The 26,509-nt window shown below is 36.2% G+C and overlaps 1 protein-coding gene across 2 annotated transcripts in view; it reads right to left on the bottom strand.

The window, feature by feature from the left end:
• Positions 1-26,509, bottom strand: part of TTC8 (tetratricopeptide repeat domain 8) — a 44,768-nt gene that overhangs the window by 3,517 nt on the left and 14,742 nt on the right. For both annotated transcript variants that reach the window (XM_019744713.3, XM_019744723.3), the window contains 11 exons: positions 25,456-25,519; positions 25,189-25,348; positions 24,887-24,976; positions 22,401-22,445; positions 13,639-13,724; positions 9,555-9,642; positions 7,180-7,290; positions 5,124-5,263; positions 3,576-3,750; positions 3,145-3,267; positions 35-118 (listed from right to left, as the gene is read on the bottom strand). In XM_019744713.3, coding sequence (XP_019600272.1) covers positions 35-118; positions 3,145-3,267; positions 3,576-3,750; positions 5,124-5,263; positions 7,180-7,290; positions 9,555-9,642; positions 13,639-13,724; positions 22,401-22,445; positions 24,887-24,976; positions 25,189-25,348; positions 25,456-25,519 — 1,166 coding nt within the window. The remainder of the gene's footprint in view (positions 1-34; positions 119-3,144; positions 3,268-3,575; positions 3,751-5,123; positions 5,264-7,179; positions 7,291-9,554; positions 9,643-13,638; positions 13,725-22,400; positions 22,446-24,886; positions 24,977-25,188; positions 25,349-25,455; positions 25,520-26,509) is intronic.

Here is a 26,509-nt window from a genome sequence, read left to right as displayed (position 1 = left end):
GACCAGATGATAAATTGATAAAGAGCGAGAATACCTTATCAGAGACTGTTGCATAATTAAAATGTGGCTCGTACATATGGGGTGCTAAAGATGACGCAGTTTGTAACAGTGCTCTCGCCTGTGGAAAAAAAAAGAAAAGAAAAACTAAAGGTATATAAGCATGTATCAGCACTATATTGGTGATTTTTCTTTCTTCTTCTTCTTTTTTTTTTTTTTTGGTAAAAGAATTCTTTACCCAGGACCTTAAAATACATGATCCTGTGATGAAAACAGATGACATTCCTCATGAAATACAACTTACTGATATACAACTCTTTATATATTGCCAAAGTTATATTAATAATAAAACGCTTCAAAATATGGAGAAAATCAGAGAATTGAAAACAGAATAGATTTAATTATTTGAGAACCACTGTTCTTGTAAAGTTTATACCTCAATATGACATAGAACTCAAAATATAATCCTCCCAATACTAAAAAAAAGTCCTATTAATCTAGTTTTTGTTGCTGTTGATTGCTTTAGGGGGGTTCTAAGTATCTGTTTTGTAATGCAACAAGAAAAACAACCAAACAACCACAGTAAATTTCAAAGCCTCAAGTTCTGTGCTGGATGACAGTGAGCAAACATTTATTATACTCCTGACCTGAAAATGACAATTGAATGCAACTGAAAATGACAAGCTTTCTGTTCTGTAAAGTACACAAACAAAGAAAATCCACATTATTCTTCTGGCCCTGTGGGCTCAAAGGATCAGACGTTGCAGGGACCACTGAGTGACAGGAGATGGTCTCACAGTCACTGTGAAGACCACAAATTCAGCATTCCAAGCTGCAGAATATGACCTTTCAACTTGTAGCTAAACCCAAACCCTCTATCCTTGACCCTGAAGACAAATTCATGCATCTTCTTTTTAACGGAAAATAAAATGACAGTTCATGTAGGATGGTGGATATTAATTTTTGTGTGTTATGATTAGCTATTTTCTTTTTAAGTTGAGGTATAATTAATAATAAAATGGGGTGAATATCATGGAACCTTTCACCACAACATTTCAAATCAATTGTATACTAGAGAAACTACAATAAGCGGGAAGGAAAATCACCAATATGGGAACAAAGAAAATCACAAAAAGCAGTTGCTTCCTATGGACATAGGTACAGTTCCATCAAAGAACAAGTTCCCATTTTGGAGTAGTTTTTGTTTATAAAATACAAATCCATCTTTGTATTTTATACATTTACTTTGGGGGCCATATCCAATGATGTTTCTTTCCTTGTATTGTTAAAAGGTTATCATTGTGCTGAAGAGAACAGGTTGGAGGTCAACGTCCTGGCTTGCCATTCGTTACGTCTGTGACTTTGGGGACTTACTGACCTGCCTTGAGTCTCTGTTTATTGTATATTTAGCATCTTAAAAATTTGTTATAATAATAACAATACAATTTATTAAGCATCTCCCATATATTCAATACTTGCTCCTATTGTGCTAAGTGCTTTACATGTATGATCAGCTGATCCTCACAAAACACCTTCTGGTACTGTTATTACCCAATTTTATGTATCATCTGTTCATTTCACAGATATTGACTGAGCACCTACCATGGGCCCGGCACTGTATTTGGAGCTGAAATAGAGCAGTTAGAAGACAGAGAAAGTATGTCCCTACTTTCAAGCTGCTGACATTCTTCATATACACATGAAAATATCTGATAAAATGGTAAGTGCTGTGAAGAAAAAAGTAAAAGGTAGTAGTTGTTATCGTGCCTGAAGGCACCTTTAGACTGGTGTTTGAGATGCCCTTTCTAAGGAATGGCAATTAAGCTAATGCCTCAATGAGAGAAAAAGTCATTGCAGGAGCTGAAAGAACTTTTCAAAGACTCTAAAATAAGAACAGGCACTGCATATTTGCAGAGCAGTAAGATAGCTAATGTGTCTCAGTCAGTAGGAAAGGAGTACATTCCCCTTATCTGCAGGTAGTATGTTCCAAGATCCCCAGTGGATGCCTGAAACCTTGGAAAGTACTGAACCCTATATGTACTATGTTTTTCCTATACATATATACCTACAATAAAGTTTAATTTATAAATTAGGCATGCCAAGTGATTAACAACAATTACTAATAGTAAAATAGAACAATTATGACAACATACTATAATAAAACTTATGTAAATGTGGTCTCCCTCCTTGATAATCAATCTGATAACTGAGACAGCTACTAAGTGACTAATATGCAGCGAGGATACGCTAGATCGGATGATTCACGCTCCAGGCAGGAAGGAGTGGGACAGCGAAAGATTTCATCATGCTATTCAGGACGGTGCACAATTTAAAATTTATGAATTGCTGATTTCTGGAATTTTCCATTTAATATTTTAGGACTATGGTTGACTGTAGATAACTGAAACTGAGGAAAGTGAAACTGTGGATAAGGGGGGGACTACCGTAGTGGCAAAAGATGTGGTCTGAGAGGGAACCAGAGGCCAGATTACATGGGGCCTTGTAGGCCAAGCTTTGAAGTCAGGATTTTATTCCAAATGAAAAGAGAAAGACTTTGGAGGATGCTAAGCAAAGCAGTAACAAAATAATCCTGTTTTATAAAAAAAAATCCGTTTGGCTGTTCTGAGGAGGATGTATTACAGGATACACTTACTTGCTGATAGAAGTGGGAACAAAATCCCAGCAAGGAGACTTGCAGTAGTCCAGGCAGGAGATGCGAGCAATTTGGAGAAAGGTGGCAGGGGAGGAGGAAAGGGGCCAGGTCCAGCATGTGGCTTGGAGGTAGAACGGACAGGGCTTTCCAAACACGATGGGGATGTGGAGTGGCAGGGAGGGGCAGTCGAAAAAGGGAGGTATCAGGGGTGGCTCCCAGGATTTTGGCTTGAGCAGCTAGATGGAGAACGGCAGAACAATTCACTACGGTAGGGAAGACTGGGGAGGTACAGATTTGTCCTAATGAAATCAAGTGCTCTATTTTGGCTACAGAAAGGTGAAGTAACTTGTCCAAGGTCACTCCTACATGACGGAGCTGGGATTCAAACCCAGGATGGCCAGACTTTAGAGCTCACTGTTAAATTATAACACGTAAGGACGCTACACATGACAGCTTTGCTGTGAAGAAAGCAGACCGTCCACCGAGCCACTGACCTGCTCCACGTGGCCCTTCCGCATCTCCAGCACGGCCAGGTTGTTGTAGGCCTCGGCGTGGTGGTTGTTGTTGACCAGGGCCAGAATGAAGCACTGATGGGCCAAATTCATATCTCCTATTCCCTAGAGAAGAAAAGCACACACAAATCCACGTGTTTCCTCCTGCCATCTCCTCCCATCTCTCTTCATAGAAATCTTTTCTGCTACCACAGGAAAAGCAACAAATACCAATCATATGAGTCAAGTGTGAATTGTATGTTAAGAGGATTTAACCTGGGAATATAAAATGAGTTATGGTGACTGCTAGAAATCTCCAATTGCTACATAAGACCGTGAAACCAAATTGGGATTGATAATACCTGAAAATGTCTTCAACCCAATTTGTGGCCACCTTTTTCTATAACAGGAATTACATTAGAGAAACAACATACCACAGCTACATGTCCCAAGTTGTACCAGACATCAGCTGCCTCTTCCTCGTTTTCAGCCAGAGAAAGGGCACGTTCAAATGAGGTCAGAGTCATGTCATACTGCTGGGCATAGAAGCAACAGAGCCCCAGATTGTTAAAAAGCTGGCAGTTGTAAACACCCATCTGCAGGAGACGCCTTTTTGAAAAAGAACATACATGTTGTGGTGTCAGACCAACAGTATAAATCTTAAGACATATATATCTTTTACGAAGTTAGAAATAAATTCATTTTATAATTTTTAAAACCCCCAAGAATATAAATAGAAAGTATTATAGTAAATGAAAAAAATGTTGAAGCAAATACAAAAGCAGGTTTTTTTAATGATGCCAGTCATGGGAAATGTGTCCAGAGGCAAACTTACAACTTATGCAAGTTTTCTCCCCCAAAAGCATTGTTAGGAAACCAAAACAAGAAGTAAATAGTCACACATTCTGGCTTCATAAAGCTTTGGTGCCCATAGATAAATTCCTAAGACCTTCTCATCTAATTGAAGACTGCGTTTAGCGTTCACCTCCAAGTTTTCAGCTGAGTTGGATCCTGTTTTTGGTTATGTGAATTTTGTGGGTGAGCTGCATCTACTGACCTCCAATGGGATTCCACCAGGGAAGATAAGACCACCAGTGGACCCCCATGTTATCCACTTAGCTTTCATGCTACAGCTCAAGAAGCCCGTTTTGATTCTATGAATCATTAACCCCAAAGGACAAAGGATAAGAGAGTTAAATAAGCAAATGAAAATCCACCCAACTGCCCTGAGGAACTCATGAGCCATTCTGGGGATGGGGGAGCAGAGTCACAGCTGCATGTGACAAGATGGCATTCGTATTATCATGTTTTATGCGTCCAACCTAAGTATGGAAAGAACTCTTGTCAGTTGCCAGTTACCTCCTTGTATATAACCTAAGTGCTGAGGAGGAAATCAAAATTTAAAAATTAATCTCAGAAACCATCCCTAGGATAAAATAAGTATGTGCTCAAAAGAGAACAGAATTTATTTAAATCAAAAAGCTTTTTGGACAAGAGCTGACAATACTGCACAAAACAGGGAATCCTGGCTCAGGTTCTCATCAGGGCTCAGAACCTGGGGCCCACTGCTCTTTGCCCACTGCTCTTTGCCCACTGTTCTTTGCAAATCTCATCACTATTTCACTTTCAGGGTCTTTCTATTATAGACAGTGGTGTTAATGAAGGCAGTGACGGTGAGAGGCGCTTCCAGTAACTATCAAACTGTTGTTGGGTGATGACAAAACGGCTACTTCAGACCATGACATGGGGTTAAAAACTCAGTTGGTTATCCAGGTGTGTTTCTACAAGATGCCAAATATCTGTGCATTTCCAAATTATTACAAGTCACTTTAACACTCATAAAAGATCTAGGCGTTTGAATTTTTAGTCTCATATGTAGATATAGCCTATGCATTATTTCTCTACATTTTCATTCCACCATTATTATTGTTTCACCAATATTTTACAGGAAAGTAGTTCTAGAAATTGAAGGTAAAGCACACCTGTAAAACCGGAGAGCTATTTCTGGTTGATCAGAATAAAAGTGGTTACTTCCAATGCATGCAATGGCTTCTATGTGAGTATTGTCCTGTTTCAAAACTTCTTTGTAGTATTTGGCTGCTGATGAAATATTGTTCATTTCCTATTCTCCGTCAAGACAGAAGAGCAATACTTTATTAATATTGCCAAGAAATTATTTTTTTTTCTGACTGGTTTACATTCTTTCATTCAATAAATATTTACTAAGAGCCTAGCATGTGTCAGACTGTTCTAGGCCCTGGGGACACACTATGAACAAAAGCATAAAGTTAACACTATCTTCAAGGAGGTTACATCTAGTAGGGAAGAGAAATGAACAAATATGTACTATGAGGTCGGGCAAGGATAAGTGTTGTACAGAAAAACAGAGCAGGGTAAGCAGAGAGGGAAGGTGCTGCTTCCGAAGGGGTTTTGGAGGAGATGACTCGTGAACAGAGGCTGGACAGAGACCTGAGCACAAGTGGGGAAGCGAAATCTGGACAGAGGGAACAACAACTATACGAGCCTGAGGTGGGAATGCACTTGTCACGTGTGAAGAGCCACACAAAAGCGAGTGAGGCTGCAAAGAGGGAGACAGGCACAAAAGGAGAGCTGAGAGGTAGCCAGGTGCTTTGTTCGTCATGGCAAGAACTTCAGGTGTTTTCCCCAAGTTGAGGGAAAGCCATTAGAGTTCAGAGCAGAGGAATCACGTGATTCTAGTTACATTTTTAAAGAATAACTTGATGGTTACACAAAGAATACACTGAAGTGGGGAAGAATGGAGCAGAAAGACCTGGAGTCTCCCTGATAATCACAACTAAATGTATTTAATGTTATTAATGAATGTTATATCTTTCAAGTTCACATTCAAGGCCAGTTCACGCTCCATATCCCTCATGGAAATTTTCCCAATGCCCTCACTTCATATAACTCTCTTCTGTTTCTCAACTTTCATGACACTTATTGTGTGCATCATTCACTCCTCCTTAGCATATGAAGACTCACATTTTTGTTAGACTTTAATCATAACATATTTTATCAAATCTAAGAGACACCACTAACTGTAAGAAGTATGACACTATGCTTTTTATCACACAGAAATTTTTTTTTTACCTCCAAGGACTGTTGTTGTTGTTGTTTTTTTTTGGAGGACTTTATTATTTTTAGAGCAGTTTTAGGTTCACAGCAAAATTGAGGGGGCAGTATGGAGATTAATGCATTTCGCTATTCAATATCAAAAAAATATAGCCATTAATATTATCACCAATCTCATCAATGTTAGTATTATGAAAATAGTTTTGATCTGTGGACCCCTTGAAAGGGGTCTCCAGGAACCCCAGGAATCTCTGGATCACACTTTGAGAAATGTTGATATTAGAATGCTATTTGGGGCCTTTCTTCCTGTCTCAGTCCCTGTGGGTCTCTTTGGTGGTAGAATTTGCCCAAATTGGTGTCAGACATTATTGTAAAGCTGAAGTTATTAGGCAGCAGGTAGGATATCTCAATGAGGCTTTTCATGGAACATGACTATAAAATTTATAAGAATAAGCAAAAAATCCACAATGGCCAAGACATTCCTGATGAAGATGAACAAAGTGCCCTCCCAAATAGTAAGTTTTATAAGGCTACAGTAATTAAGATGGACTAATATTGGTATAAGGTTAGACAAACAGAACAACAGAACAGAAGGCCCCAAAACATATCTACCATATATAGAAAGAAATTTATATTTGACATCATAGACTTGGGGAAAGGATCAGTAAATGTACTGGGACAACTAGCTATCTATAGGGGAAGACTAACTTAACTCTCTATGTCATACCATTTTCTATACTTTTCCGTAGGTTTGAAATATTTCATAATAAAAACTCAGCTTGGCTAAATGTATACACTAAAGTATCTTACTCTGTTGGTCAACCACAGGCCAACCATCATAGTTTTATAAATTGTTCTCCTTGCTAGGACCCCAATGGGAAATGGGCTTACTTAAGAAGCACAGTCTTAATTTCATGTCAATTTTTTAAATACTATGAACCTTACCTCATAGATCCTGGCAATTCCACAAAGTAGGGTTACTTCTCCTGGAAACTTATCTAAGCCTTGTTTGAAAAGATTTAAAGCAGTCACAGGTTGATCCAATGAGATGTAAACCTAAAACCAAGATACAAGTCAGTAAAAGTACTGGTTCTTAAAATAATGTAGTATCTTTTATGCCAAGTTTATAATAATTGTTTAGTAACAAAAATCATCTCCTAGATATTACAGTAAAATCTCTTCAAATTGTTTAGGATTAATTGCCAATAATGATGTTATGGTTTTATCTCCACATGTTGTATATGAAGTATTCATTTATTTATTTCTTCAACAAATGCTTATTGTTGGCTTACTATTGTCAGAGAGGCTAAGCAGTAACTAGACAAGAAAGGATCAAGGGACAATCTTTTTAGGATACAACAGACATGAGTATGTCTACTGACTGGCCCTAAGGAATCAATTATGAGCTTGAAGTCGCAGATGCAGGAGAAAGAGGGGATGACCCATGGAACAAGGTCTGAGAAAGAGCAGCAGGGGAGAGCTTGTGAAGAGGGTGGTTTTGGAAAAGGACCTCCCGAAACAGAGGGGAAACAGATTTGTGAGGTGTGGCATCAGGGAGTTGAGAGAATTCGCACTTGATGGCTTCCACTTAATTAGCAATGAGGACATTTGAATGAATAACCCATATACCTAAGAAGAATCTCTAAAATAGAGAATTATTTTATGTATAGAAACATAAGATTATGACATTTTTTCTTCATGACCATGGATCCTCTATTTCTTCCTAAACAGCTAGATTGTGCTTTGAAGAATGGCTCAAATGGATACACAGAAAATTGTTTACAGTATTTATTGCTAAAGTGTAAGATTAGAGGGAGAGGTATGGGTGAAAACTTCCATTTTTATCTTATATGCTTCTAAACTGTTTTTAAAGATATAACAAATACGATTTAATATGCTAAGAAATATAAAATATTTGATAATTTTTTAAATTAACCATTTAAAATTTTAAGAAACAATGTTGTTTCCAAAATTTGCTTGATCTCTATTATTTAGCAATCATTCCTTAACATATTGAAGAAAATAAGTAAATTTTACCTCTATACAGTTATGTAAGCAATAAGGGATTTAAACAAATCAACTTATGGAAAAATAGGTCAAACCATGTATTTAACAATAGTTAAAATTGAAAGTACATTTTTTTAGCCATGTGACAGGTAATTATCAACTAAGATGATACTCAAATAGTGTGGCCTGAATTTTAATTTCAAGCTGTCAGGAAAGTTTAAAAGTCTACTATGATACATTGAAACTTCTTTAAGAATTTAAGTTTAATACATAATGTATAGTAGATAGATTTAGATATCATATAGTTTCAAACATCTTTGAAAACCACTGCACACATACTAAGATGAGCACAGTACGATTAGCACAGATTAGCAAATTATATATCTTACTTTTCATTTTGTATCCTTTTAGTATGCTCACTTTAATACCATATTTAGAAACTAGTAGCCCTTCCTTTTATATCTCATCTTTTTAACCTCCTTTACCACATTTTTTTAATTAAAAAAAATTCTTAAATATACAGAAAGACGATGTCATAACAACCACTTCAGCAAATATGTCTTTTAAAGTAGACTTGATGGGGGTTAAGTAACTACCCCAACACTGAAAATTCTGGGTGGCCCCTCACTTCCGTAGTGGCTGTGGGTGGCACTAAGAGGCAGTGAGGAGGCTCTGGCATCAGAACACCCTGGGTTTGAATGCTGGCTCGTAACAGCCAAGTGACCCTGAACAGCTTACACTCTTTAAGTCTCCTTTTCCTTAAGAGCAAAGGAAATATTCAAACAGACCAGAGAGGTTGCAATAAGGGTTAAGCTGCATAAACAACAGACCTGCTGCAATACCTTACACTGAATAGGTGCTCAATAAAGCGAGAACACTGGGTAGGTGCTCAATAAAGGGGAAAGATTGTTTTTGCTATTATGATAGAGCCAAGAAATAAAGGATATAGATAAAAAGAATTCCTGTTCTCTACAGTCTGCTTAGGTGGGAGACAAGTGTGTTGTAAAAACAAGGGTCTCGCTGGGACCTATTACTCATGGGGATGGTTAAGCCTGAGGTATTTTCTTCTGCTTGAATGGGCAATCTTTCGATGGGGTTTTATTATTTTTCATGTAATCAATTTCTCCTGAAATAGTTATTCTCCATATGGTCCCACTTTTTCCCTTGCTGAAAAGAAAAGTAAGTTAAATCTGAACACATTAACTTGCCAAAATATTCCTAAAGAAACTGGCAACTCTCCCCATGCATTGGCCAGAATTTAAACATTTACTCTGAGAAGACAGATTTCACTCAAATTTAGAATACTTACTTACTTTTGCCAAGTAGAGAAATGTATCTACCATTTCCTGCTGCTTCAGGGCTGATTTAAACTGCTTTTCTGCTTCACGATACATTCCTAACCTAAGAACAGCCATTAAAAAAATTAGACATTCAAGTTAAAAATAAATATTATGACATTTATTCATACCATGAAGATATGAATAGAGGCAAATTACATTTATAAGAGTAAGCATGTAAAAGAAGGTAATAGCATACACATATGTTCATATCAACGTGTATATTTATATAGTTTAGCAAAAAGTTGCCTATTTCCCATGTTCACTGTTTTTCTAACCCTGCAATGCTGAGTAAAGAGTCCGTTGGCAGTCTAGTCACAGCAGGACTAATAGCTGCCGGTGAGCCAGGTCACACAGTTCACCACCCAAAGAGCTTACGACCAGCTGGACCTACAGCAAGTGACCTGAATAAATACTTAAGAGTCTCTACTTTACTGGAACAATTAAAGGATGACATTTCTTGGAAACCATCTTCTGCTGAGACAAAACCCCATTTTTAAAGCCGTTCTTAATCAATGTGGATGAAAGCACTATTTGCCACTTGAGGATACAGCTATAGCATGTTGTTATTATTCTAGAAACATTTTCTTTTCCTTCTTATGTATCTGACACTGCCTGTCCTAGTCCACAAATCTGAGATTTGTTCCTTGTGTAACTATAAGTGTCCTGATCTCAGCACCTATCTCCTCTGCCCAGAGAACGTTTTGTCACCACTGAATCAATCACTAAAGGACACTTCAGCTTTTCCCTCACAGATCTGTGGGGCTTTCTCATAACTCCTCCGCCACAGCCATCTAAGTGCTACTTGGGCACTTTATAATAATGCTTTTCTTTTGTGAAATAAAGTCAGGACAATACACAGTATGTTCCACTGTGCTACTTTCATTTAAAGGCTTGAAAAAAACCATCTTTGATCATTTTTCTAACCTAAGCCTCAAGCATTGGTGTGGCTGTACCCAAATAGCAGTTAGAAGAAATGGGATTAAGGAGATTAAAAGTGATTTAAAAGAAAACAAACAAAACTGGCCTAAAGTTAGAGGATGTGTGATATGGCAGAAACCCACACCTCTTCAAAGGTCCCACAACTTTTATAAGGAGTATTTACAAAATGTTATCGAAGAACTCTAAAAGTTCTGTAAAACAGCATATTTATATACATAACTGCAACTGAATATGCAAGTCTTAAACACATGGCTGAAGTTCAGTCACTGAATTCCATGAATACCTAATTATTCACGAGTGTCTATACATTTTTATCTAATAAATTGTCTCTTCTAAAAATGATTTAAAAGGGACTACAACCTTCCATCACCATATATTTGATCCCTTTTACCCTCATCTACCACCCTCCTCCCCCCCTTACCCAACAATTGTCACCCCAATAAACTTTCATTAAGAAATAAAAATAAAAATAAAAGACTAAAAGAGACTACAACAAAAAGACATATATAAAACAAGAACATGAAAACAGAAATAGATTTTCTTAAAACCTTGGAGATGGAAGAATAAACAAATTAAAAAACAAATAAGAAAGCAATCAGAGCTATTAAGCTACCTGGAAACCAAAACAAAGAAGGAAGGATGGGTCATGTTTTTTATCATTGCATCTTCAAGAGATAATTTCTTCTAGTACTATCAAAAAGGAGTTTACCACATGGGTTCTGGTGCAAAGAAAAGGGCGTGTGTCATATATAAAGAAAGTCTAGGAATAATGAAAACATCAGTCAAGTTCATGAACACAGGCCAATATCAGAGGTAATCCCCATCAACTGCTACCTTTTTCTCTCCAATTTAATTCAATAAACATCGTCAAGCACCCACTGCATGCACATTTCATGAAGGCAAGGAGATGCAAACATGACGATAACAACCATGTCCTGAAGACACCAGTAAGGATTGAAATAAAACACGCTCATAAATAAATTTAGGATTATGGCAACGAGAAAAAAAGTGCTTTGAGAGCACAGAGGAAGAGCGAACCAAGATAGTTTCGGGGAAGGAGTGATAGACAAGATTTTGACAGCCAGACAGGGTGAGGTGAGGGAGGAGCAAACTATCAGCGTAAGTAAACAGGCAGGAAAGTACACAGCATGTTAGGGGAATGCTGAGTTGTTTTGGTTTAACCAAAAAGGAGGACACAATAAGGAATAGGAGAAGGGAGAGATATGGGCAAACATGCAGACAGCCTGGGATGAGACCGTGGATGCCACACCCAAATCCAGACTTCACTTTAGAGGTAACGGGGATTAACCAAAGAATCCAACAAGAGTTGTTTCTTCACAACAGTTACTCTGATAGTGGAAGGACTAATGGGGCAAAAAAATGGAGGCAGAAAACCCAGAGAAGAAGCTAATGTAACAGTTCAAACAAATGACCCGAAATACCAGAGTGTGAGATGGGGGCAGAACTGGGTAGTTAGGGAGCAAGTGTGAGAGCTATTGCAGCGGAAGACCCAGTAGAACTAATGATCAGCAGCAAAGAGATGGAAGTCAATTGGGGGCTGCATCAGCTGGTAACGCATCCGTGACCTAGCCACTCGAAGCTAGGAGCTCTTTCTCTGGGTTCCCACTTCAACTGCACTTGCTTCTGTCATAATGGGAACCATGCATATATAGTTGTTTACTGTACTCTCTCTGCATTCAACTGTAAACCATTTGAAGGGACTATCTAATAAATACTTGTTACCCCAGTGCTTGGCAGAGTAGCTGCTCATTAAATATTTTACTGAGTGAGTGGATGAATGAATGAATGAATGAATGCTGTATTCATAATAAAGATGAGATGCTATTAAGGAACAGAGAAGAATGATAATTAATATGACAAAATACACTCATCTAAATGCCATCCTATGTGAATGGCAGAAAGAATCCGGGTTGTGCTTATTTTCAAATATTAAAGATTGCTGAAGGTTTTGCTTAGAAGCTCAAGATTTCAAGTTTGTCTTCAGAAATTGTATTCATAAGAGTTCAATGTTATAACAGTCTAAAATTACCTTTTAGCAGAAAACACTTCCTGAATCTAACAGTAGGAAAAAAATACTTTAGAGTTCTACATGAAATATCTAAATGGAAAGTAGTCCTAATTTCAATAGAAGAAAATGCATCCTTTTTTCCCATTTGTGTATTTCTTTTCCTCACAGTGTTTGACTGAAAATTAAAATTTATAAGTACTGAAGGATGCTCACAGCAATTCATCCACCTTGTTTTTTAATAACAAAAGATACTTATCCCTATAAAATATAATTGTTCATTTGTCCCTACTTTTCAAATGCTCCAAGCGCATTTCAGTGTCAGGGAACAAGTTTCAGATCGGCTTTACAAGTTGCTGTATAATATTCATAAAATTAATTACAGCATTTCTGAGCTCTCAATTAATGTGTTTAAAACTGTGTTTAAACATTAAGTGAATTAATATAAGAATATTCAGATCCTAGAGAAACACTATGGAATTGCGCAAATAGTAAGAGAATGGGCATCGAAAAGCTGAGCTCACATTCTTGTTCTCCCACTTACTATAGCTGCATGAATTCGGGCAAGTCCTTTTATCTTTCTGAGGCTCAGTGTTTCTCATCTGGACAAGGGCTAATAATAGTAACTACCTTCAAGGTGCTGTGAGATTTACGTGCGATACATAACGTGACACTCTATCGCTTAAGCGCAAAGCACTTGACCAATGTGAGGCAACAATGGGAATAAAAAGGCCTTGAGAGCCAAGACGAGCGGAGTGGGAACCAACAGACTCGATTCCAGCCCCAGGTCTGTTAGGAACAGGTTCCTTGTGCACATCACAGCCTCTCTCTGGCCTCAGCTTCCTCATCTGAAAAGGGTGCTGCACCTGATGGTCTCCAACTTTCCCCTTCCCAGTTCTAAAATTCTACTATTCTAAAGGTGTCAGTTCTTAGTGCCAGCATGTGTTAATTGCTTTTTCAGTAAGCCAAAGACACAGTTCTCATTTCATGAGGAAATCTATCCACCCTGCAAAAAATAAAAATTCATCAGATTTGACTCTAAAATATGTGGCCACTTCTTTATGAACCCTTCACAAATAATCCAAATTTTACCTGTAGTAACATTTTCCAATCTGCACTTTCCACCACCAGTCCTTGTACTGAGAATGCTCTGTAGAAAGGGCAGCCAAGTCCAAAGCCTTTGAAAACAAGTCATTTTATGTTAGGATTTTCTTTTCTAACAATACACAGAAACAATAAATAATGAAATAAAGCATATAATTAGCATCCATCAAAACATGCATTAGAAATCAGAGAGAAACTCAAGTTGCTCATGTTTCCAGATGGCCCCAACCAATTTTCCCTAAATAATCAGTTCCAGACCAGAGGGCTGACAGCAGCTGAGGAGTAAACACTGATTAAAAAGAAGCAGATGTACAATATATTTGAATACAATTTTAATATACAAGGCACAAAATTGATATTTTAAAAATCCGTAAGTTTCACCCTCTCCCCACCATTTATTGTCTGTCTAAAGACTCAAAGTGCCTCCAAGCTCAGTGGCAGACAAGGCTTTGGTGTGTTAGCCAGGTCCCACCGCAGGCCCCACTTTAAAATCGAAATGGAAGGAAACAGAAAAAGATCACGTAAGCAGGTAGAAAAGGTTTGGAAAACAGGACCATGAAGAAGAGCGAAAGGAGCTGGGGTACCTGGGTAACTGCCATCTGCAAAAAGCTTCGTTTCATTATTCTGACATTACCTTAGATTCCAGTAATTCTAAGGCTCAGACTTTCCTTTGCCGCAGATTTAAAAAAATCTTAATTGCTTTCATATTTTACATGTGTTTATCCCATCTCTCTAATGTCTCCTTGTCTGTTCTTTCTACTGTTTATTCAAGATCTGACAAGAAATGACTAAATAGGAATTAAAATTTTATGCAGAGGAAGTGGAACCCATTAGGAGAAAGAGAAAAAAGCAAATCAATCTTTACACAAATGTGAAGTTCATAGAAATTTGCAGCTCATGTAAAGATTTGGTGGCTAAAATACAGGTTATTGTTAAAAGAGAATTCTGATTTTTTTAACAATACTTATTAATTATTCCTTCTCTCAAGGTTGAAAATTTTTTTTTCTTTGACAGGGTTAGTATAATCATGATATCCAACAATTCAATAAAAGTAACTTAGATTTTCGGTTGTTATCTCAGAGTGTATCTCATATTATTGTCCATGTAATATTAACTCTTTTGTGAAATGAATGCCAGAAACATTCCTTGAATCACCTACTGAAAACTAATAACATTTCTTTGTGTTCCCTATCTTCTCTGGCTTCAGGGGAGACTTCTAAATATGCAAACTATTTACAAAGAAATGGTGCTACCATGCTGGGGTTCTAATAGACTTGAAAAGTCAACATATCAACTTGAAAACTATGGAAATTAAAAACCACACACACACACACACACACACACACACACACACACACACAACTTTCATATACATATTTTTCTTTTTTTCCCCCAAGTCAGAAATAAAAATGGAAGCAAAAAAATGAGGGAAGGGCCGGCCCGATGGCTCAGGCAGTTGGAGATCTGTGCTCCTAACTCCAAAGGCTGCTGGTTTGATTCCCACATGGGCCAGTGGGCTCTCACCACAAGGTTGCCAGTTCGACTCCCGCAAGGGATGGTGGGCAGCGCCTCTTGCTACTAAAAATTGAACACGGCACCTTGAGCTGAGCTGCCGCTGAGCTCCCAGATGGCTCAGTTGGTTGGAGCGTGTCCTCTCAACCACAAGGTTGCCGGTTCGACTCCCGCAAGGGATGGTGGGCTGTGCCCCCTGCAACTAGAAACGGCAACTGGACCTGGAGCTGAGCTGCGCCCTCCACAACTAAGACTGAAAGGACAACAACTTGAAGCTGAATGGCACCCTCCACAACTAAGATGGTAAAGGACAATAACTTGACTTGGAAAAAAATCCTGGAAGTACACACTGTTCCCCAATAAAATCCTGTTCCCCTTCCCCAATAATAATAAAAAAAAAAAATCCCCAAATCTCAAAAAAAAAGAAGAAGAGGGAAAAGTTTAACTTCAATTAATATTATCTCTGGAAATACTACAAAAACATTTTTAATCAGCTCAATTCAGGAGTACATTGTAAATATCTGAACATATTCATTTTAACTTAATTTTTACAAAGACCTTTTCCAGCAAGTAAATCCTATGCACTCTCATGTTTAATCTAACAACCTATTTTTCCAAAAAAATGTCATTCTAATTTATTTTTACATTTTTTAGTTTTCCAAGGTTAGAGTTAGTGCTTATTACAGGCTGCTGATTTGGCAACCAGATATGGTCCTAAAACAACTATTCCTGTATAGGATCCCTATGTTTGTGCTAAACCAATTTTAATATGAATTACTGATATAGAATAAAAATGATAAAAATTATATTTTTATGATCATTCTTCATATGAAGACTCAGGCTGCACTAGATAAAACCACTTGTTACAATTTCAAATGGACCCTAAATTTCCTGAGGACAGGTACCCCTTTTTACGTGTCTGTTGTTCTGGTAGGTTGCTGTGCTGTTAAGAGGCACTCAAGACTTTTTTGTTGATTTAATTAATTCTATTCTTGGTTTCTAATGTTGAAAGTAACTTAAGTACTAAACAAAACTGTCATAGTAATAAGATTTGTATTCACATTTAAAAATTTTTAAGTGATGAGAGAAAATCTGTATTTCTCTACTCTTCCTCAATTTTTTAAAATAAATGATTACATACTTATATTTAAGGATATTTCAATAAATTAATCAATCCAGAATCTAGATATTAATAAAGGCTCAGAATGTCATAAATAAAAGCCATAAATTTATAAAAGTCCATAAGCAGAGTTCTCAGTAGATCTGGACAACATAATTTCTGTGAAAATGTCCAACTGAGCATCCCAATGGATTTCCTAACTAATAGTGCTCCAACCACTAATGTTAAAAAAAAGTCATACTTTGAGGCAGTCGGATGGCTCAGTTGGTTAGAGCGCGAGCTCTGAACAACAAGGCTGACGGTTCGATTCCCACATGGGCTAGTGAGCTGCGCCCTCCACAACAAGATTGAAGACAACGAGCTGCCACTGAGTTTCCAGAGGGGCAGCCAGATGGCTCAGTTGGTTAGAGTGCGAGCTCTCAACAACAAGTTTGCCGGTTCAATTCCACTTGGGCTGGTGGGCTGCACCCCTGCAACTAAAGATTGAAAATGGCAAATGGACTTGGAGCTGAGATGTGCTCTTCACAACTAGATTGAAGGACAACAACCTGGAGCTGATGGGCCCTGGAGAAACACACTGTTCCCCAATACTCCCCAATAAAATTTATTTTTAAAAAAAGTCATACTTTCACTATTGTTATAATTGTGACAACTTCAGGATGATGAAATTAAAGAGCATATGGAAATAAAGATTCCAGAATCACCAACCCACATGCCACTTTAGTTTTCTCAATATTGCCCCAAAAAGAGAAGGGAGGAAGGAACATGTTAAGAACTTAAAGGAAGAAATACAATTTTCCATAGATCAACTTTACTTTTTCTTAACCTTGAAATTTCACTTCCTAGTATTCTCTGTAGTAATCTATATAGTATTCTCCATATTTGTCTGTAGATAAATACAGACTCACCAACCCACACACCACTTTGGTTTTGTCAATATTCCTCCCCCCCAACAAACGGAAACAGTACTAAGAACTCAAAGACAAAAATACAGTTTTCCATAGAGATCAATTTGATTTTTTTCTTAACATTTAAATACCATTTTACTGTATTCTTTACATATTGTCTAATATTCTCCACATTTCTGTGAAATTATTTATAAAGAAATTTGGGGGCCACCCAAAGTAACTAGTACAAAAGCACCTCTGATTTCTTTAGCAGGTTAAAAAACAGAATCCCCTTTTTATTTTTCCAGTTAAAGTTGCAAAACATACAAAAGGTGTAAAAAAAATTCATGGTTTTCTGTTCATTATCTAAATCCTTCCTCCATTCAGAAAATAACATTTGTCGTTAAATCTCAAATGACATTTTAATGGAACAATCTGATTTGTAACAGAACTACGTGGTAAGCCCCTGACCGTGAGAGATAGATACAGGGCATCTGCCCTACTCAGTACTCCTAGCACACAGCATGCTAGCAATACACAGGCACTCAGTAGGTACTTCTTTAAAGAATAACCCAATCAAGGGGATGGGGGTTATCACTTTGTGAGGGATATAAATGATAAATGTCTAACTATTACATTGTTTTGTACACCTGAAACTAATTTAAAAGAAAAAGAAATAAATAAAAGGAAAAAAATAATAACCCAATCAAATAATAAATAAATCAATAAACAAATGAATAAAAAGGAAAACAGGAACCAACAATTTGTGCTTTTCACTAATATAAAAACAAAACAAATTGCTTAATTTTATGTTCTATAAAATAGTGTATGTGTATTGGGAGTAAGCAGATGAAAATAACAAGCATTTTAATTTATTATTGTCCCTCATTTATAGCAAAATTGATACATGAAAAGTTGCTGTGACATTATTATTGAAAAATTTTGGGGAAAAAAATATAAAATTAGACTTAATCTCCATTAGTGCCATCAAGTATAACTTTAATTTACTGTTGTAATCCAAGCTGCTGGCACAATGTAGGCATTCAACAGATGTTTGTAGAATGAATACATCTTAACCTCACAATATTATTTTCACTTTTAGATAACACCTTCTAGCATCTGTTATAAATGTGTTTTTACATACTAAATGGTATACTCAGTTGGCTTAACATTGTAAAATAAATATTTTTCATGTTCTGCCTAGTTTTTATGAGTATGATTTTTAATGGTTGCATAAAATTCCATCATGCAATTTTATAATTTACTAAACTCACCTTCTGTCATTGAACATTTAAGTTGTTTTTCAGGATTTTTTGTTACTACAAATAAAGCTACAATGAACATTTTTGCAAATATAGCACTTTACTGTTCATGAACTTTCTTGAGAAGTGAAATTACAGAAACAAATTCGAAAAATATCTTTATAGCTACCCGCTATATATTATCATATTGTTTTCCAAATTATTATACCATTTAAAATATCACCTATAACAGATGAGCATAACAATTCACTCCATTCTCCCCCAGCATTTTTTTTCCAAATCTCATAAATGTAAAACTGCAAGTCTTAAATTTATTTAATTTACATTTTTGTTGTTAGTGAGAAAGTGCATCTTTAATATACTTGTTTACTGGGATTTCCTTTAATGTAAATTAGTTGTTATTTCAGTCATTTCCATTTCCATAAAAAATATTTCTAACAAATTCAGATAAGCTTTTCTATATTTGACAAATCAGTAATATTTTTAAAGCATGCTTGATGTATATATTTCACCCTTCTATTGTCATTTCACTTTTGGTTTTGTTTCTTTTTGCTGTATAGAGATATATATGAATCAGTAGGTTACTTTCCTTTGTGATTGTTTTGTAAATTCATCCAAATCTATGAAATATTCTATTGTTTGCTAGTTTAAATTTTTTAATTCTTCATTGATCAAATGTCTAAAAGAAAGACCTTTAAGTTTTCTGAACAGTGTTATTTAATGAAGTATAAGGATCTATTTCAAAAAGTTAAAAATTGTACACAATGCTGCTTGTTTCTAGCGTATTAAGAGTCTTTTATTGTTCCTAAGACTAAAAACATAAAATTTATAAATGGCGACTCCAGTTCTCAACAGTTTTTTGTTATCACTTCCTTGTTACTGAGATATATTTGAGAGCCACTTTTGTTGTGCCTTTTCTCTTCATTCATTGATTTGTTTCCTAGAACTGGGAGACACACCTCCTGTTGTTTGCCAGTATGTTACATGGAGCGCTGGCCTTCACGTCTCCTTAATATTCCCCAGCTCTATTTTCCTACATGAGAAGGCCTAGCATTACAGTCTTCTGATAATCATTGGTTTTCAAACTATATTGTACGGCGGTAGTTCCCAATCCTGTCTGAAAACTAGCATTGCCTGTGGAGCTTTCATTCATAACTGATTTACCAGATTGGTGTTTCTGATTCAGGAAATCTAGCAAAGATCCAGAAATCCATTATTTTAAAATTCTCCAGATAATTAAGAAACAGCCTGATTTAGGAAGCAGCCAACAGGATTTGAGTGAAAGGAGCTCAGGGAGGGTGGGAGTATCAATGTGGAGGCGGCGTGGTGTGTTCTTAGGCTGCTTATTTCTGCTTTAATTCAAGCAGCGCTACTTTTGTCTGTGTATCTATTAGGGTCTGGATAAGATTTCATTTGAAGAAAAAGGTTTTGCTGCTTAAATAAAGACAGGTAAAAGTCACTGCTCTATTTGCTTAAGATCAAATTTTTAAAAATCAATATATATGAAGAACTGTGAAAGCGTTCCATAACACGTAATACTTAAAGGTACGAGTCTGTTATCCTTAAAATCTTTCCAATATAAGTTCACTAGTGCAGAAAGACGTGCAATAAATCTGTTGTTTCAGTGTGGTTCATGATCCTCAACAACATTATGTAAATGCCAAGGTGTGGAAGGACATCCACAAGATGAACCTATTAATAACGACATCATCACTGTGACCTGCAGACAGCATGGCATCTGTCTACTTTCTAAAACCATTGCTTACAACTCTTCCTGCTCCCAAACCTCACTCCAGCCCCACTGGCCTCCTCACTGTTCACTCAACAACCCAACCATACTTCTACTCAGGATCTTGGCAGTTCAAGTTCTCTCTGACTTGTGTGACCTTCCTACACATAACAAGAGGGCTCATCCCCCTTCATTCAAGTCTCTGTTTAAACGTCTTTTCAGAGTGGACCTCGCTGACTACCTCCCACCCCATCCAAAATAGCACCCTCCCCCATGTCATTATCTATGTATTCCCTTTACTGCTTTCCTTCTGTTTTGTTTTCACACTATTCATTATCCCATGAAATTTTATATATTTTTAAATTTGCTAATTGTCTCTGTTCCTTGCCCAATCAGAATGTAATCTCCAAAAGAGCAGAGATTTTTGTCTGCTTGTTTCATTTTGTTGTCTCAGGGCCTAGAACAGTGAGGGGCACACTGTAGTGACTCAAAATATATTGGATAAAAGAGTAAATGTTTCTTCAATGAATGAAGTAATCTTCCGAAAGTCAAGATATAGCTTTATGATACTCTTGTAATTACAGACATTTATTCATTTATGAAATGGAATGGTATTTGGAGGTGTTTTTTTTAATGACAGTAGGACTATGTGATTTTATATATCACACTGAAAAGCTCTAATCAGCTTTATATTAAGTGAAAATGGCATATACTGACTTATTTACATAAATGTGCATGGCTTCTCAGTTGCCCCAACCAGAGTTTCCTCTTTTTCATCCATGACTACATCCACTAATACTTCCTTACAGGTATCTCCGATTTTCTGTGTATCTGGCCTAGACTCTTGTCTACATTTTAGTGCCTCATTCTCCAATACATGCATTGGTATCTCATCTTGTGTAACCTTTCACAATTTCAGATTCAGAATGCCTTCAAGTGAATTATTCAGCTTCTTTACAAACTGACTTCCCTAATTATCCCATTTCTATTAGTAAAACAACCATTCTTCTCGTAGCATCTTTAGGAGGCAGATTTGACCTGTGTCTTTCCTTTGTCCCCCATGTCAAATCTATCATCAAGTTCGGTCACTCATTTCTTTGAAATATCTCTTTGACACTTCCATTTTGGACGATATGGTTTATGTCTTTCTCATTCGTATCCTCTCCATGTTTTTACCCTTTCTTTACATTTATTTTCATTCTGTTCCAAAAAAAATCCTCCTTATTTTATGGATCTTTACAAATATTACCTCTTCCGATATTTGCCCCTTGCTACTTGGTAACAATTTCAGTCTGGCAGTTACCTTTTTGGTTCATTATGTCAACTGTATTTCCTCAGCTAAATTCCATGGTTTGTAGATGCAGGAAAACTTGTCATATTTTTCTCAGTTTTCCCAGTACATAGCATAGTGGTTGACATTTATTCTTTCATCCAACGTTTTTTGAGCCTCTACAGTGTGCCAGGCACTGTTCTGGGCCCTGAGATGACAGAGTAAAGTAAGCAGAAAACACAATTGAAGAAAATGATCTTATTTTCCTGAATACTTAATATATGGATATAAAGCTTTGCCTGAACTAGTAGGAAAATGAGGGCAAATACTGTAATTAGACACTACAGACAGAATTAACTACATTATATTTGACAAAATTTGTGAGGCTACTGCTCATTTGCATATTAGCATGTAAACACTGAAATGAATGGAGAAGTCATATATGCATATAACCTTCAAATTCTCTCTGGAGAGGCTACCAAGATGACTGATTATTGTTGAAGCTGGGTGATGGGTGATACAGGGTCATTATTTTATTCTTTCTACTTTTGTATGTTTGAAAGTTTGTATCATAAAACATGAAAGGGGTGACGGAGTGCACTACAAGGAAATCAGAAATACATGTATTAATAAACTTAACACTAACGCTGTATGGATTGAAGAAAAAAATTGACCAACAATGCTGACTACAGAAAATAAACTTGAACACAAGCATATTACGTAGTATTCTCAGTTATCTATCTTACCCTTTAATAGAGATCTACGTACTCTATCAGGCACAGATCTTACCACTTCTATATTTACACAAATTTTTCTATTGAAACTGACAGTGGATTTGAAAGTACTAGTAATTCTCCAATCTTTAATAATTCTGTTTATAAGGTAAGAAAAGTAAGAAATAGAGTATTTCAGAATCCACATCCCCAAAATCAGAAAGCTTAAAATAAAATAGCGTAAAGCAAAAACTTACAGTTTTGACATCATTTTCATGATGAAAGATATACTCAAACAAAGCCTATGAAGAAAAAAATGCCAAAAATAGATTAGATTTTATTTTTAACAAAAGCTCTCTATTGTTATATCAAAACTCAAAGGCTATTTTGACAACAGCTGGATTGAACCAAAATAATAAGGTACTCTAAAGTGCCTGGGATTTATAAATAATGGGTTTATCTATCATTTGTTGCAATCGCCCGTGTTAAAATACGACTATTTACAATTGCTTCCTGTTTTACAGATTACAAACTGGAAAGCTCAAATATTTGAACTTTTTTTTTCTCCTTATATATACTGTTTTATCAGAAACTACAAATTAAAAGACCATGAAACAGATTTACTCAATTTTTTACACTCTTTACATGTATTATAAACAGTGATTATGATATTAATAATGATAATTTAGATATTGGAAAATCTGGAAGTTCCTTCAAAACAAAGTAGAGTTTAAGTATAAAATGGGGTGTTTTTTGCTTAATATTCAGATGACTCTAATGTGCAGCCAGGGTTGATAATCATTATTTTAATCCTTACCTAACTTACCTGAATAAATAAGCATTTACTGGATTACCTCTTGGTGGTACTACGTTTGTCCATAATACTATTATTTTACACTTGCAAAGAAGATATCAAGGTAATTAACAGAGAAGACTTGGAAAAAAACAGACAATGGTGGTGGGGAGGAAATCAGGATAAGGCCCTTCTTTAAGAAACTATAATTAACCCTTCACTGGTTCTGTTAGACAGGAAAGAACAAAAAATGTAAGAGTGCAGCTGGTACTGCCATTGCCATGAAAAAGATGTTAGGACACCAAAAACAGGTCAGGGATTCACCACAGACATCCCACACAATCTGCCAACATTAAACATGAGTACTGTTAAGTCAAGGAAAGTTGGGGACCAAAGATAGAAACATCTGGCATCATTTCTACAACACACCAAAAAAGTGGGAAATCTAGTTCAGTCTAAATCTAGTAAAATAGGCCAGGTCTGTCTAGGAAATGCCTCCACTGACTGCACTCCTTGGTGAGTAAACACCACTGGTATCAATTAGACAACCAGCCACCTCAAGTCAATGGCCTAAAAAGTTAGGGAACCAGATATTCCACATGGGTTGCTTTTAATACTCCACTGTTATAAAGAAAAGAGAAATAAGTAAAGCTTCAGGATTCTTCTAAATGAAGTTGACTGGATTGCTATCAAATAAGAAATGTTTCTTTTTTGTATTAAATTTATTGGGGTGACATTGATTAGTAAATTATATAGGTTTCAAGAGTACAATTCTATAATACATCATCTATATATTACACTGTGTGTTCACCACTCAAAGTCAAATCTCCTTCCATCACCATATATTTGACCCCTCTTACCTTCTTCTACCTCTCCCTCTCCTGCCTTACTCTCTGGTAACCACTAAACTGTTGTCTGTGTCTATGAATTTTTGTTTGTTTGTCTTGTTTGTTTGTTGCTTTGTTTTATATCCCACATATGAGTGAAATCTTGACTTTTTCTGTCTACCTTATTTCGTTTAGCACGATAATCTCAAAATCCATCCATGTTGTCACAAATAGCAGTAAAGAAATCTATTTCTGATTTATGTCAAGTCTGTATGGCCAGTGTCTATTTTTATTTTCCCTAGAGTGTTTGATATTTAGTAAATATGTTAAACACCATTAGAACTGACATTAGGAATGAGCTCAGTACTCACAAACAGAATTCACAGAGATTACAGCTTAAAACTTGAGCTAGGCTTACACCAGTTTCCAGAAGATAAGTACTACTGGTTCTGAATTGTTCTACGTTCACCTCCAGGATTTTTTATACTGGAAAAGGTCATGGACACCTCTCTCTGTCTCTTTCTATCTCTCTCTCTCTCTCTCTCTCTCTCTCTCTCACACACACACACACACACAGTCACTCTCACTCTATTTAATTTAAAGGAACATTTAATCTTTGAGTAGTTAGAATCACTAATGTAGCTGGCTTGCCACTGTCTGGCTTGAGTCATCCTTATTGAGATGCTTGATTAACTATTAATTAGAAGGAGTACATATTTTTTATCTTCTTTTTGACAGTCCTAAAATCCTAAAAGGACAGAAAATTATTTTTCTGAGAATAGTCCAAGCTGAAAAAGAAAAAAAAATGCACACACATACAGATGACAACCTAAACTTCATTCCCCGAAGATGGTGCTGCGTATCTGCTTTCTTTGTTATAAATTACTGTTCTATAAGGATAAAAAGAATTTTTCTATAATAATAGCACACTATATATGCTTTATTTCTGATTGACTTTCCTTAACTATAGGCTAAGGAATTTTACATATCAGAGTAATAAAACATTTCCATTTCAATCAAAACATGGCCTTTCCTTCACAGATTTTTATCCATTTTCTACAATGTTATTACGATAATACTTCTAACATTACTTCATAACATAAAATAATTGTAAACTGCATACCTTTGCCAATTTAGGTTTCTGGGCATATTTTGTTAAATTCAGTCTAGATAAATTGATAAAAGGTCCATCAGGACTTGTAAGCATGGAAGCCTATGGAGAAAAATGATAGAATAAGAAATATAAAACTTTCTCTTGAAACATAAATTGAGTTTAATGTGCATAAAATTATAAAGACTACATAAGTAAAAAGAATCACCTTTCAAAATCTTCCATATATTTCTCCATTATAACACTAGTGAAAAATTATGTAACATAAAGTTACTTTGGTAATGCAGGGCTATGGTAAAGCTGACAGAATTTACCGTTCCCAGCCTGACATATCTCCCAGATGAGCTGGTAATAGGGCGAGCTGTGTAGGCAGTTCTGGGTGTTCTAATGGCCTGTTCCATAGTGCCTGGCCTTCCGCTTTGTGTGCTGGGTCTAAGGAAACCTGTAATGGGTCTTCCAGCTTGAGTGATTGGCCTGTGATGATTGTAAATTGTTAAAATACAAAGAAGATCAATAAAGGAAGATTCTCAAACAGTCTAGTCAATATTTCGTGGCAGAGGGTAGGAAACAGAAGTACAAACCTGACAGCTGGACTAGGCCCTCCCGTCTGATTGGTTCCAGGGAGTTTCAAAGATGTTCCAGGGCCTATTTGAGATGAGACAGGAAATTCAGTTTGTATATTATTTAGTAAACTGTAAACTGCTAGCTAACACAAGTTTCATAAATGTGCTGGTTGGTGAAAAAGACATTAGTAACAGGGAATATATTTTAGGGAAACATGTTTGAGACTAATATTTATTGAGTATCCATATCATGTTACTTACATTATCAAATTTAATCTTCATACTAAGTCGTAAGGTTGGTAGTACTAACAAATTTAGCAAAGGCTTAGAGCATTAAGAAAATAGGTTAACCTGTTAGTAGAGCTGGGATTCAAACTCAACACTAGCAAGCTCCAAAGCACCAAAGCATCAAATGATGGTTTTAAATTCATAGTTTATTTTTCATACAGACTTCTCCCAATAAAAGATAATTTACCTCACTACCTAGAATTTAGATATTTTAAATCCAAAGGAGCATAAGGATGGGGGAAAAAAACGTTTTAACATGAAACATTTTTTTTTTCAACTTCCATTTGAAGCTTTAAAACAGCTATTACCTTCCAAAACACACAAATGACTGATAATTGTCATTAACTAATAAATTACCAGCAAGACCACCATATGTCATGTAATCATCCAACACCATTTGGATCAGCTCAGCTGCAAGCTGGGGACTGGGCTTCTGTGACAATCCTAATAGGCATTCACAGACCAGCATATCACCTCATCACCTTACATCATTCATTAGAGCACACTGTTGGAATTATTACAATAAAGTGTTTTTACTGTTTTTGGACAATCGATTTTTAAAAATCCTATTAGAACAGTTCTGTTGTTCAGATGCTTCCTGTGTTTAGACTCTCAAATAAACAATCTTCTGCTATATTAGATAAGCAGTTCAGATAGAATGCATTTTTATAAAATATTTTAAAACGCATAATATAGTTTTTATTGAAAAATTGTTATACGTCAATCTCACATCTTAAGTTTAAGACAATATAACTGAGTTGTGGAAGGAAAGTCAAGGCAGAAA

This window comes from Rhinolophus sinicus, chromosome 3, assembly GCF_057876585.1.
Source record: "Rhinolophus sinicus isolate RSI-liver-muscle chromosome 3, RSI-T2T, whole genome shotgun sequence".
NCBI lineage: Eukaryota > Metazoa > Chordata > Mammalia > Chiroptera > Rhinolophidae > Rhinolophus > Rhinolophus sinicus.
Note: the sequence above shows the minus strand (reverse complement) of the source record. Positions and strands in the feature narration are given on the sequence as shown.